Source organism: Ursus maritimus, unplaced genomic scaffold (assembly GCF_017311325.1).
Source record: "Ursus maritimus isolate PB19 unplaced genomic scaffold, ASM1731132v1 scaffold_16, whole genome shotgun sequence".
Lineage (NCBI taxonomy): Eukaryota > Metazoa > Chordata > Mammalia > Carnivora > Ursidae > Ursus > Ursus maritimus.
The window spans coordinates 23,848,377-23,863,801 of NW_024424008.1; the positions used below are offsets into that span (position 1 = coordinate 23,848,377).

The window sequence follows — 15,425 nt, forward strand, 5'->3', positions numbered from 1 at the left end:
TGAGAGTTGGATATACAGATTTATGTTTTCAGAAACAAGTAAGAAAATACTTTTGAACTATATAGACAACACTAGTCTTTGAAATATCTGAATAATAGTTTATGAAGTTGTTTGAAAGAGTATTATTTCATGTTTTAATGTCTATAACTGGTCCCCAATTGAACTGTCTTGTTATTAACTGGATGTCATACAAAGATACTATTCTAATATCACCCTAAGTATACAGGATTTAATTAAACTTATAAAGAAGAGCTTTAAGAATATTTGTTGTAAGTTTTCCTGTAAAACACCAAATTCCCCAAGATCTGTCTGAATAAATAAATCTGTTGGCATCTTCTAGCAGAATTCAGATTCACTCAGTAGAAGACAATGACTGCTGAGCACCTACTAGGGAAAGAACAATTTTGAGAGAAGTACAGAGAAATTACCTACAAAGAACAATCTACTTTTTCCTTTGTTTGGAAGCAACTTTTGTGAAAGTTTAAAAAAGACAGCATGTATGAAATAACTGCCTCTAGATGGCAGTAAAGTAAAACGTTATTAGGGTTGAATCTCTACTAGCTCATTTTCTCCTCAACAACTTCCATGATGCTAAATTAAGGTAAATTAATAGGACAGTCTGAAAATCTTTACGAATTGCATTTCCTACATGTCATTTTCTTTGTTCAATCTGCCTGAGTGAGTGGAGCAGTGTGGGAAAGACTACTGTTTCAGCTTAGCTTAAGGTAAACCGGACCTTTAAAATAATAACAATTACAAAAACTACTGAAGTGACAAATTAGGTTTTAAAAATAAATCACTTTCGGGTGCCTGGATGGCTCAGATAGTTAAGCGTCTGCCTTCGGCTCAGATCATAATCCTAGAGTCCTGGGATGGAGCCTTCTACTGGGTTCCCTGCTCAGCGGGGAGTCTGCTTGTCCCTCTCCTCTTCCCCCAGTTTGTGAGCTCCTGTGCTCTCTCTCTCTCTCTCAAATAAATAAATAAGGACCCCAGGATCATGACAGATGCTTAACTGACCAAGCCACCCAGGAAACCCAAAAATATTAAATCATTTTTATCATCAGTAAAAGCTTATATAGCACTTTATTATTCCCAGGGGTTTTAGAATCAAATTACTATTTGTCACTCCAATAACCTGACCAAATATAAACATCGATACTACATTTAGCAAAATTGACTGCAAGACAGCAAAGGACAAAATATTCATAATTCCCCAGCCCTTTAATCACCAAGTTTCAAGTCTTACAGGCCCATAGTTACCAATGATACTGTGAATGGCAGAAAAAAGTAAGAAAAGGAGTTGGGGACTAGCATGGGAGTGAGGGGAAGAACTCTGAAGGAACTGATGCAGTAATTCCAGGACTGTTGCTCGAACTGAGCAGAAGAACTGGGATATAAAGGCTCTTATAATGGTGTGATTCATTCCTTGTCTCCTAAGAAATTAATCACTGAAAATCTTAGGGAATCCACTACCAAAACTACTAGAACTGATAAACAAGTTCAGCAATGTGGCAGGTTACAAAAATCAATTCACAAAAGTCAACTTTATTTCTATATGCTCGGAATGAACAATCTGAAAATGAAATTAGTTCCATTTATAATAGTTTCAAAAGAATTAAATACTGAGGAATAATTTTTAAGTACAAAATTCATAACTTGAAAAGTACAAAACACTATTTAAGGAATTAAAGAAAGTTTAAATAAAAGTAGAGTACATCATGCTCATGAATTAGAAGACTTAATACTGTTAAGATGGCAATAATCCCCAAAATGATGTGCAGATTCAACGCAATCTCTGTGAGAAGTCCAGATGGACTTCTTTATGATAACTGACATGCTGATGCTAAAATTCATATGGAATTGCAAGGGACCCAGACCATCAAAACAATCTTGAAAAAGGAGAACTAAGTATTTAGACTCACACTTTTCCATTTCAAAACTCAATACAAAACAATGGTAATCAACACAACATGACACCAGCACAAGTATAGACATTAAATCAATGTCTAAGAATTGAGAACCTAAAAATAAGCCTACACATCTATGGTCAACTTATTTTCAGCAATGGCACCAAGACCATACAATGGGTAAAGAATAGTCTTTTCAGCAAGTGATTTGTAGACTACTGGATAACCATTGCAAAAGAATGAAGTTGTAACCCTACCTCACACCACAGACAAAAATTAACTAAAGATGAGTGAATTGTATGGTTATGTTGAATTACACCCCAATAAGAGTGCTTTTAAAAAATATATACTTCACATACACAGAGTACTATAATTCATTGAAAGAAATCCAAATCTCATGTAATAACTCTACATTTGGCCATTGAAACCTTTAAGAAGATTGGAAACATAGACCAAAAGCAAGGTATCAATTTTCATCCAGTACAAGTGTCCAGTCTATGAGTTAAACCTGTACTCTTTGCTGTTCCTTACTTGGAGGAAACTTAGAGATAAATATCTTAGCTGATAGCCTCAAAATAACTACTGAATACTTTAAGTTTAATGAATAGATATTCAGAGCAATTTATTGAATGGAAATGAAAGAGTATAAAAAATATAATCAAATAAATGAGAAAATTAAAGAAAAGAGAGCCAAAGATGAAAAGCAGCCTGGGGAGACAATTTTTAAAGAGGATGATGAAAGAAACAACAAATGAATGAATGGACAGACATGTGCATAGATGCCAAAAAAAAAAAAAAAAAAGGCAAAACTTTCTGAAATCATGGCTATATATTGCATCAGCAGTCAAGAATCTGTAGAGTTCCCAAAGGCAAATTTCCAAGATTTCATGGAACTCAGATGAAGTGGCTGGAGGTAAACTTCTATGGTAAAGAAACAGAAAAAAACAAAGAACTAAAGCCAACAAGGTGATTAAAGAAGACATACAGATGGCTAACAGACAAATGAAAAGATGCTCAACATGACTCATCATCAGGGAAATGCAAATCAAAACTACAATTAGATATCACCTCGTACCTGTCAGAATGGCTAAAATTAACAGCAAAGGAAACAACTGGTGTTGGCAAGGATAAGGAAAAAGGGGAACCCTCTTGCACTGTTGGTGGGAATGCAAATGGTGCAACCACTCTAGAAAATAGTATGGAGGCTCCTCAAAGACTTAAAAGTAGATCTGCTCTACAACCCAGCAATTATACTACTAGGTATTTCCCAAAGGATACAAAAATACTGATTCAAAGAGATACATGCCTTCCAATGTTTACAGCAGCATTATGAACAATGGCCAAATTATGGAAAGAGCCCAAATGTCCATATGTTCATTGACTGATGAATGGATAAAGAAGAATCACAAACAGATCATGTGTGTGTGTGTGTGTGTGTGTGTGTGTGTATACGTGTGTATATATATTCATCAGCCATCAAAAAGAATGAACTCTTGCTATTTGCAATGACGTGGACAGAGCTAGAGAGTATTCTGCTAAGCGAAATAAGAGAATATGATTTCACTCATACATGGAATTTAAGAAACAAATGAACATAGGGTGAACAAAAAAAGAGAGAGGCAAACCATTAAACAGACACTTAACTATAGAGAACAAACTGAGAGTTGCTGGGGTGAGGGAAGGGTTGGATGGGTGATGGGTATTGGGGAGGCAGTTGTGGTAGTAGACACTAGGTGTTGTGTGTGGGTGATGGATCACTGGATTCTGCACCTGAAACTAGTATTGCACTGTATGTTGACTAACTACATTTAAATAAAACACTGTAACTACAAAAAATAAAAAAAATAAAGTTCAACAGAAGCTACATTTAGATAAGGTCTTCACATGACTGATTTCTTAATTTTTTTTTTTTTAAGATTTTTTATTTATTTGACAGAGATAGAGACAGCCAGCGAGAGAGGGAACACAAGCAGGGGGAGTGGGAGAGGAAGAAGCAGGCTCATAGCAGAAGAGCCTGATGTGGGACTCGATCCCAGACCGCCGGGATCACGCCCTGAGCCGAAGGCAGACGCTTAACCGCTGTGCCACCCAGGCGCCCCACACATGACTGATTTCTAACACGAGGTACAAAGGGATGAGTCAACAAAACCAATGCAATGTGTTTTTCTTACTTTTCCAAAATTCAGTTCACTATCCAATTGCTTTTGTAAACTTCAGATTTTCAGTTAACGGTAGCTAGAACTAAATCCAAAGACCAAACAGATTTTAAGATGTATGATCTGAGGACAGCTTTATTCTTTCATTTTTATAGAATGACTGTATTTAGGTTTTCAGTAGGTTAGAAATTTAGCCTTTAGTCTTACAGAGTTTTGAAAAAAAAAAAACATTGTGTTATTTGCTCACTTTACTTTATCCTAAACTAAATTTTCTATATTAAAGCTAATGAATCATACTGAAAAAGAACACAAAAAGGTTTAACTTTCAAGACCTGCAGTTCTATATACTATTTGACTTTAACTTAGCAAGTTTATTGAGTCTCAAAATTATTCAAACTTTAGACAACCCAAAAAGTATTTTCTAGTATATTTCATGATATAATAAGCTAAAAAGCTAACACATATTAAACAGATTGAGTGACATTTTCTTTAACAAGAGATTTAAAATTAAATTTAACAGACTAAGGGCAGAGTGTCAAAAACAGTATGTTTTAGCTTACATATAATGGTTTATTTTCATTTTTCATATTAATTTTAAACATAATACAAAAAGACTAAAAACAAGTCTAAAAAGAATACTCTAATAAGAACATGCTCTTATAGTACTTAGATGTATATTTTAAAGCACGTTAAAATTAAAAATGTGTTTTTGAAACAGTTATATCTGGCTTTGAAGCCACATTAAAAAACAATTCATCAATATGGTTTTCATATCTAGTGCTAACAGTCAATGTGAGAGCTCAATACTAGCTGATACCTTACTGATGCTAATGATGCACCAGGCAATTGCTGTGTGTTACCTGCATTGGATGAGCCTCACCACAATTCTGGGAAACACAGTTTTTATTCCCAATTTACAGATAAAAACCTAAGGCACACAGAGTTTGAAAACAAGTCAGATTTGCACAGCTGTAAGACTAGAGCCAAATTCTATGTTATTACCTCTCAGGCATTATACTTGTCTGTCGCTACACAAAAGGTGGTGTGTCAACTGTAGCCTGGTCGGGGAGAGGGCAAATTCTTAAAAAGGATGATAAAAACAAGGATGGAAGAATGAATAAATGGACAGATAGGTGCACTGATTCAAGCACCTTTACCAAAATAAAGGTCAACCTCATATTTTCTTCTAATTTTAAGGACTTAAAATTACAGTACAATTTTCTATAGCCATCCATTTTATTTGGTCAGAGCAAGTGTCAAGGAAGGACTATTTGTTATAATCAGGTGGCCATTGAGACAGTAAATGGTACTATACAGGACTTCAGCTTTGGGGTCTGGATTTCTGGGTCTCCCTCTCTTTACGTTTGTGATCTCAGGCAACTAACAATCTTCCTGTGACTTAACTTCCTCATCTGGGCAAATAGCAATTACCTAATATTAAAGCTGTTGTATGGGCCATGTGATCACACAGAGAAAACACATGACACAGTAGTTGCTCACAAAACGTTAGTTCCAGCTTAGTATGCAAAAGAATGTAATCAAAACATACACAAATTGCAGCTGAATGAACCGTAAGGCAGTTAAGTCATAAAAAGATTCTCTGCATTTCTGAGCCACAAACTTTCATGTACCATAATATATTTCAAATACACTAGGGCTCAATTCCCTTAGGTAAGCTGTTCATGTTCAGCATACTTCAGAAGCTTTTTCTCCTAACCTTTCAAAATTCTTATAAGCTCCAAGCAACTCTGAGAAGTAGGAGAATCTTAAGATCAAGAGTCAGGAGATGGGTTTTTCCCTCTCTGTTCTTTTCCCCCATTCTAGACCTAACCTCATATATCTTGTTGGCAAATCTGAAAGGATGAAGTCCAGCACTGTTTGACAGAAACATAATGTGAATAAATGCAAACCAATGTGAAATTTTAAATTTTCTAGTAGCTACATAAAAAAATTTTAAAGTAAGTGAAATGTAGTATTTTACTTAATATGATTTATCTAAAATATTATCATTTCAATATTTAAGCAATATAAAAGAGGTTTTGTGATATTTTATATACTTTTTTGTACCAAACCTTTGCAATCTAGTATGTGTTTTACATTTACAGATCATCTTAATCTAGACTATCATTTTGAGTGCCTGATAGCCATATATGGGTAGTTGCTACCATACTGGAAGTGTAGGTCTAGAAATCAGTTAACTACAATCATTTTCTATATAAGATATGATAAATGGGGGAGGGGGAAAAGGCCATTAAAACTACATACCTAATGGAGAACTGAGTTTAAAGAGCTGATTTTCTGTATCTTTTAAGAACAATTACATAGTTTTAAAAATATATATAAATGTCCCCCATTCTTCTATGTATTAGAACTGGCTTTTCCTTGAAATAATGACACTGTAGGAATATTTATTTCTAATATAGTAATATCCTCTTACCCAAGGTTTTGATTTCTGTGGTTCAGTTACCCACAGTCAACCATGGTGTGAAAGCAGATAATCTTCCTGACATATCATAGGTCAAAGTAGCCTAACAATAACAATATATTAACAATGCCTACATTATTCACTTCATCTCATCATATAGGCGTTTTATCATCTCACATCACCACAAGAAGGGTGAGTACAGTAAGATATTTTGAAAAGAGACCACATTCACATAACTTTATTACAGCATATTGTTATAATTGTTCTATTACTAGTTATTATTGCTAATCTTTTACTGTGATTAATTTATAAATCAAACTTTACTGTAGGTATGTATGTATATACAGGAAAAAACCATAGTATATATGGGGGCAGGACCACCCTTGGTTTCTGGTATCCACTGGGGGTCTTGGAACATATACCTGTGGATAAAATGGGTGTACTACTGTACCTCCTGAATATTTTGTAGAAATTTTTTGGCAAGCAATAAGATCTTGATATTGATTGAAACAATGTAAAATTATCTCAAATATATCAACATTCTTACTTTATGATAGTGTCAACTATCATTCCCTACTTACAGTTTCTATTCTACTCTGTATCTTATAATCTATAGAAGATAGATCCCATCCTTGGGGCATTTTACTTTACTCTAATGTTTATTTGTTAAATAAATACGGGCCAAAACTAGAGTAGAGTACTAGATTTCTGCAATATGAAACAATAATGCAACAGGAATTGGATTTTCTGTAGAACAAAATGGGTAAAAATATTAAAGTTTTCTTAATTATTTAATGTTTATAGCTCCTGGGAACTTTGTTTTTGAAATTAAAAAAAATTTCTTTCCTCAAAATTAATTTGTAAGTACATAACCTAAAGAGCAACATGCCCATGTTTCATTGCTTCCATTTCCATTCTTTTCATTACTACAAAGGAAATTAAATAGAACCCCATGGATGAAGCTGTATGGCTAGAAATGAGACCAAGACTAAACTGACAGCACCATTTTGGTTTGGCTAGACATTCCAATAAGAAAAATATAGCAGCCAAGAAAATATTTTGGAAGAAGGACAAGTTCAACATTGGTTTTGATTGTGCTGTCACAAAAAAGGTATGCATTACAGAAGATTTATCAGACCATCCCAATATGGGATATGGTAGAGGGAAAGAAGAAAACCCATTTCAATTGAAGCACAGTTTCCACCTCTCTACATGTATTACCAAAGGAATTCACAAATTCTTACCATTCCATCAGTCACCTGTAAGCAAACAATTTTACAGTCTTCTCCTTATATATATGGTATCATCTGACAGAATGGTCTAGTTCACTGTTCCCAGACAGGATAGACTATAAAAGAGGCTTTAACAGGGTAATAGGCTACCCAAATGTCCCTCTTCAGACATGTCGCTCCCCAGGGGAGAGAGAGAAGGGAATTACAGGTGTGAAAGGGTCATTCTAGGTGCAAGGAAGAAAAACAACATAGCAGATGAGCATAGTATCTGAAAGAAATGGGAGCAGGTAAAAAAGAAGTATGAAAAAATACCATCAGATATAATGGGCATACATCACAAGTTTAGTGTCAAAAAGAGCTAAAATTCAGAAATCCCAAGAAACAGGTCCTAAGGAGGAAGTTTCCCAGCACATAGAGAGGCTTCAACAAATCATGGGAAGATTCAGAGGCAGGATTTTGTCAATGAGAAGGGGAATAGGAATTATAAGTACTGGTCATCTTCCTAGACTGGGAGTTGTTAGGCTGCCTAGTTCTCAATGAGGCACAGGTAAGCTTCAGAAGACCCCTAACTCATGTAAAATTTAATGAGATCCCCCTAACATCTAACTAAGAGGTTACTAACTCATTCTAAGGAATTTAAGGGCTTAGCTGTTTGGCAAACAGTACTTGTAGTTAAGACTGTTACTCCAACTAAAAGGTAAAAATTATATCGCTGAGCCTGCATTGTGGTCTCCAGTTCCTTAAGTTTGTCTAGCTGAAGTGTTAGTTTTATAAACTTGCCAAGTGCCCAATTTATAGGAGAGAGTCAGGTTGCTTCAGGTGGAGGGAGAGAAGTGAAACAGGAGTGGCTGGGTGCCAGGCAGGGACTAGAACACTTCCCAGTCTCTGCTCTGCCTGTTTCCCATCATCCTTAGGGAATCATTGATGGGTTTCCATCAAGAAATGAATTTCATCAAATAGATTTTAAAACGTGTCTTCTTTTTTCTTCTCCCCACCATCTCTACTAAAATAGAAACAGGTATTTTATTTCTTATTATAAACAGATTTTTTAACAACTGATGTAGAAAAATATGGATTAAATCATCTTTTAGATTATCTACGTATTTAACTATTGTTATTCTCTCATCTCATGGGAATTGAACATTATATATGAACAGAAGATTATCTTGACTTACAGAACTTACCTTGATTTATCACAGACGATGCATTATGAAGATGCCTACTCAGGCAATACTGTAAAATATTATGGTAGTACTTGAGGAAAAATGCTAAGAAAATGAAGTAAACTTATAAAGACCAGCCACCTGTTCTTTCCTGTAATGCAATTTACATTAGGGAATCCATAACTTTTTACACTGACTTAGGAAAATAAATGACTTCATAAGGAAGTCAGGCAGATCCCAGCCTTGCAAAGAAGTGGAAGGGAACAAAGGGAGAAATATAACCTTATGTTTTCTCCTTTTACCTAAAGGTTTAGTAAATGGGTCACTTTAGTGGTGAGCTATATTTACTTAGTTATATATAATGTAAACCCTTTTAATTTTTACATTAATAAACTATTTTTAAGAGCAGTTTTAGGTTTATATAAAAATTGAGTAGAAAATATAAAGAGCTCTCGTATATTCCCTCAACCTCCACCACACAGTTTCTCCCATTATTAACATCTTGCATTAATGTGGTACATTTGTTACAAATGATAACCTAATATTGATACATTATTATTAACTAACCTCCATATTGTAAATTAGGGTTTATTCTTTCCATTGTACATTCTGTAGTTTTGACACATGTATAATGACATGTATTCACTATTGTAGTGTTATATAGGATAGTTCCACTGCCCTAATAGTGCTCTATACTCCACCTATTTACCCTCCTCTACACTTCCCTTCCTTTTTAAAAATCACAATTTTCAATAGAAAAATGTTACAAATTTTGTTTTCATAGTATGTGTTGGAACTACTATTTTGTAGGGAAACAGAAACTTACTGGTTCAACAAATTCAAACTTCTTTTTTTCTTGAACCTCTTGAATTTTAAAGACATATTCTAGTGATGCTTCATAAAAATTTTGATGTTCTCGGTCAATCTGTGTATCTGCCTGAAGAGTAAAAAAAAGGCAAATGATGACACAAAGAGTAATTATTTATGGTTCCACATAGAAAAGGACTCAATCCTGTTCTACTTCAAAATCTTTATTAAAAATTAAGTTCTACAAAAAGTTTTAATATAGCAATTATTATTATGTTTTGAACTTACAGAGACGAGGAGAACACAGTCCTTGCCCACCAGAGTTTATATGATATTGAGTGTGAAGATGGGGGCGGGGAGAGTAAGCATACTACATTCACCACAAAAAATATAAAGAAAGCATATAAATATATATGGAAATCTATGGCATCATAGGAAAAGAAACTAAATTCAGGAAGAAAATGGTGGTGGTATGCGCTGACTCTTAAGATGAACAACTGGCAGTGAATAGCGAAAGATAAAAAAAATAGCCACTCCTATGAAAAAGTAAAGAGGCATGAAAGATACTGACAGAGTTTGCCTACAGAGTAAAAAATTAGAGGACAGAAGGGTAAAGTAAGGTTGGCATCACACTTTAAAAAATCTTAGATACTTTGTAACAAATTTGGATTTTAACTGAGTGAGAATCATTTGAGAATATTCAGTAGAGTCACATCATTAGGTAAAGTCTTAGAGAATACTGGTGGCAGAGCCAAACAAAAAAAAATTCAATTGTTCTAACCTAGTGAATCATGCTCTATCAATATTATGCACGTTTATTACGCATACTGCATAAAGGTTCTACTGATAAAGTGTGAGAAAGTGTTATTGAGCAAATTTTCTCTTTTTTTTTTTTTTTGATGTTGCCTCTCCTCCATGCTCACTATCATCTTCTGATGTCCTCTTTAAAACTGATCTTGTTTTAGTAGAGAATCGTAATTTAATTTTTCTTTCCCAATTTTGTACTCTTTACTGCCAGCTGAGATTACTAAAAGCAGATGAAAAGAAAAGAATGGACTCTCTGGAATTATAAGTATCCACCAACAATAATTTGGGAATAGAAAATGCTTTGGAGCCATTTTACAATGATAATTTCACATATAAAAGCTTTAAAAAAGATAAAATTCAGTTTGTTGGCTTGAACATCACAGCATATTAAAATTTCATTTGAAACACCTTAGTAAAAATTATGTGTTTACTATAAACTTATTTATATAAATAAAAATAACCCAATATTATTAGCAACTCATTAGAGATTTTTGAAGTTGAGAATTCCAAGTTTCCAAATTAATATACAAAAGAACATATAAATCAGGTAGAAAATTTGGACCAGAAGCTTCTCAGCTCCCAGAAGATAGTTTAGGATATATATCTCTATATATTTTCTTCTTATCACTGTTAGAAGAACACAGTATTTACAGGAGAAATGGTAAGGAGGTACTGGTGGTGGTAGGCTAATCAATGTCTAACAACTTGGTCTCTGGTAGGAATGCCTGATTTGCAGTATATGCTGGTTTTTGTGGTATAAATATCCCCAAAATAGCCAGTTCCAAACCACAAACCTAACATCATTGAATGTGGAAGTTAGAAAGAGATAAGAAAATCAGCTCTCCAAAAGAAAGCTCTAGTACAACACTGGGTGTCAATGATGTGAGAATATTTTCAATCTCAGAGATAACATTCTATGCCACTAGTTACCTCTGAAGCTTTACTTTACTTTAAAAAATAATGACATTGATTGTATAGACTAGCTCATGGGAACAAACTAAAATGTTGAGACACCTTTACCATATAAGATGGCTATTTGTGGTCAACAAAGTTGTAAAGAAAAGAGTTAGCACAGGAGTCCTGAATGCTCACCACTGAAAGGCCTGTTTTCAAGGATGGTCCTTGCTGGCATCTGGGAATGTGGATTTCAGGAGGGTACCTACCACCCTAACAGGTAAGAGTAGTTCACTATGCCTAAATTGTGCCAACAGTATGATTTATTTTGAACACCTGCTTTCCTCCTGGGAGTCTGGAATTTAAGGATATGATAAGCAGAGAGTACCTATGTGACCAGCCCCCCTATAAAAACTATGGACACTCGGTCTATAATGAGCTTCTAATAGACAACATTTTACATGTGCTGTCACAACTTATGGCTGGGGGAATTAAGCATGTTTTGTCTCCACTGGGAGAGGACTTTGCAAGTTTGTGCCTGCTTTCCCCTAGTCTTCATTCTATGCACTTCTGCTGATTTTTCTTTATATCTTTTCACTGTAAAAAATCATAGCAGTGAGTCCTCCTGGCAAATCTCCAAACCTAGGAGTAGTCTTGGGGTCCCCTGACCTAAGAGTATTAAGTTATTTCCTCAGAAACTCACTGGCCACACACAATCCCATGTCATCAAAAGATGGGGAGTAGGGGCACAAAGAGGGATAAAAGAAAATAATTGCTCTTACCGTTTGTCAGTAATAGATGTTTTCTATCATCTCCAATCTAAACAACTATATTCAGTATACCAAATCTGCTTTGAAAAGTCATCCAGAATGTACAGAGATTAAGGAATACTACAGTTTAATTGCTTTCCAGTACAAGATTTAGAAAGGCATTCTTTTCTTTAAGGTGATTCTCTTTAGTACTTAAGCTCATAGCATGTGGTTCACTAGAAAGCACTTGCTCATATATCCACTAGCAACCGTTGCTATGTATTTTGTGCTGGATAAGTGGCATAACCATGTAATTTATTGTCCCAACTTTTAAAACTGAGAGGGAGCATTAGGAATATTCATGCCAGAACAATATGTATAAACTGTTGTTTACAAGATGAAGGGGAGAGTAAAGTCATCCTGCTAAAAAAACAAGTTAATTTCTTAAGAAAAACCATAGAGTTCTCAGGTACATAAATTCTTCCCCAACTACAATAAGCTACCTACATCAACTTAAGATAAAGGAAAAAGCCTAATTGTGATTTTTGTCAAATCACGATATTTGTCAAATCATCTGCAGAGGAGAAAGAATTTAAGCTGGACTCTGAAAAATGAAGAGGTTTAGAGTGGTGGAGATAAAAGGAGAGGAGTTTCAGAGAGAGAATAGAGTCAAGAAAAGTTATGTTTCAGTAGATTGCAAGTTTGGAATAATAAGAAATGAGAGTTAAGGCATAAGATAGAATGAGTGCAAACTTCATCATATAGACAGGACAAAAGCTTGAGGAAGATGTTGATTTGTCAAAGCAGCATTTCAAGAAGATTAAAGTGAGGACAGTGTAGAACATATGGATTAAAAGGCAGACTGGGTACATGCGATGATAAAAGACCACTTATTTGATAGGGGTAAAGGTGTTTATATATCCCAGTAAGAAAGAGAAATTGAAAGATGTTGGTGTGAGAAACAAGGTGGGGGGGAGAAAAAGTTAATTTTGATAACAAGAAATAATACCAGCATTAACAGAGAATTAAAGAAACGAGAAGTAGGAGCAAATTTGAGAAAACTATGATGGGAAATTTCACACGTTCACTAAGAATTGATAGTCTGAAGTCCTGGGAACCAGCAGCAGGCAGTGCAGGTGGTCAGGTATGATGAAATCATGACCCAGGAGACATTCATTAAGATGTTACAGAGAGTGCAGAAGAAGAGATCTCAGGGACACGTACGCTGTAACAATAGAGGCATAAAGAGAGAATCTAAAGGATTCCCTTCATTTAGGAGGTGGGGATAAGAGGAACCTGTTGAAAGACTATTTAGTGATATGTGGAAAACCAAAATCTGAATTTCTACAACAAACTCTTTTTATCCTTTATTTTTTTTTCCGGATTATAAAGGAAATATATGTTCATTATTGTAAGCTTACTCATCATTCATTATTAAAATATAAGTATAAAAATAAGAATTATAATCCTACTGCTAATATTTTGATACATAACACACACAAACTTAAACAAACCTGAATAATACTGTACATTCTGGTTTAAACTCTTCCCCCCAACCAATCAATATTTTTATTGTCTTTAATTTGCAAACAGAACTTTTTATAACCATATTACATTCCATTTTCATCAAACCATCTTGGCATATTTATTCCATTCATTTGTGCCACTTCAGATGATTCTAAATTTTTATATTGTAACTCTTGCATCAACATATTTATACAATTTATTGTTTTGCTCATGACTGATAATTCCTCTTAAGTAAATTCTGTCCAATACAAATCATTTCAGTTATCTCCCACATTTAACTTTGTTGAAATAAGTTGCCAAATTTACCTTTGGATTGACTGAACAAGTTCCCACCAGAAAAGCAAAAGTGTAGTCAGTTTCCCATACCTTCACTAACTATGTACATCATCTTCTTATAAGTTACAATAATATCCTGCTGCATTTACTAAATTGCATTGTTTTCTTAATACATGTGACATTGAAACTTACAATATTTATATAAAAAAACTTAAAATACTTATTATGGTTTATATTTCTTCTTTGATGAAATGTCCTTTTATATTCTTTTTAAATTTTTTAAAATTTTAATCCCAGTTAACATACAGTGTTACGTTAGTTTCAGGTGTAAAATACAGTGATTCAACAATTCCACACATCACCCAGTGCTCATCAAACAAGTGCACTCCTTGATCCCCATCACCTATCTAACCCATCCTCCCACTCACCTCCCCTGTGGTAACCATCAGTTTGTTCTCTATAGTTAAGAGTTTGAGTCTTGCTCTCTCTCTCATTTTTACCTTTGCTCTTTGATTTCTTTTTAAGGTTTTTATTTATTTCCAGTTAATATACAGTATATGATACAGTGATTCAACACTTCCATACATCTTTGTTTTGTAAATTCCAAATATGAGTGAAATCATATGGTATTTGTCTTTCTCTGACTGAATTATTTCACTTAATACTATACTCCCTACCTCCATCCACACTGGTGCAAATGGCAAGATTTCATTATTTTTTATGACTGAATAGTATTCCATTACACATACACACACACACACACACACACACACACACACCACTTCTTCTTTATCCATTCATCTATCGATGGACACTGGGTTGCTTCCATATCTTGGGTATTGTAAATAATTCTGCAATAACACAAGCGTGCCTGTAACCCTTTGAATTAGTGTTTTTATATCCCTTGGGTAAATACCCAGTAGCCTGATAACTGGATCATAAGGTAGTTTCATTTTTAACTTTTTGAAGAACTTCCATCCAGGCTTCCACAGTGGCTACACCAGTTTGCATTCCCACCAACAATGCAAGAGAGTTCCTTTGTCTCCATATCCTCATCAACACTTTTTGTATTTTTGATTTTAGCCATTCTGACAGGGTTGAGGTGATATCACATTGTAGTTTTGATTTGCATATCCCTCATGATAAGTGATGTGCATCTTGTCATGTTTCTCTTGGCTATCTGGAAAAATGTCTGTTCATGTCTTCTGCCCATTTTTTAATTGGATTATTTGGTTTTTGGGTGCTGAGTTTTACAAGTTCTTTATATATTTTGGATACTAACCCTTTATCAGATATGCCGTTTGCAAACATCTCCCATTCTGTAAGTTCCCTTTAGTTTGATTGGTTGTTTCCTTTGCTTTGCAGAAACTTTTTATTTTTGATGTAATCCAAAAGTCTATTTTTGCTTTTGTTTCTCTTGCCTCAGGAGACATCTAGAAAAATGTTGTTAGAGCCAAAGTCAGAGAAGTTATACCTGTGTTA

The 15,425-nt window shown here is 34.5% G+C and overlaps 1 protein-coding gene across 1 annotated transcript in view; it reads right to left on the reverse strand.

The window, feature by feature from the left end:
- Positions 1-15,425, reverse strand: part of ARHGAP42 (Rho GTPase activating protein 42) — a 320,488-nt gene that overhangs the window by 95,863 nt on the left and 209,200 nt on the right. Inside the window, exon 6 of the mRNA XM_008688390.2 lies at positions 9,710-9,820. Coding sequence (XP_008686612.1) covers positions 9,710-9,820 — 111 coding nt within the window. The remainder of the gene's footprint in view (positions 1-9,709; positions 9,821-15,425) is intronic.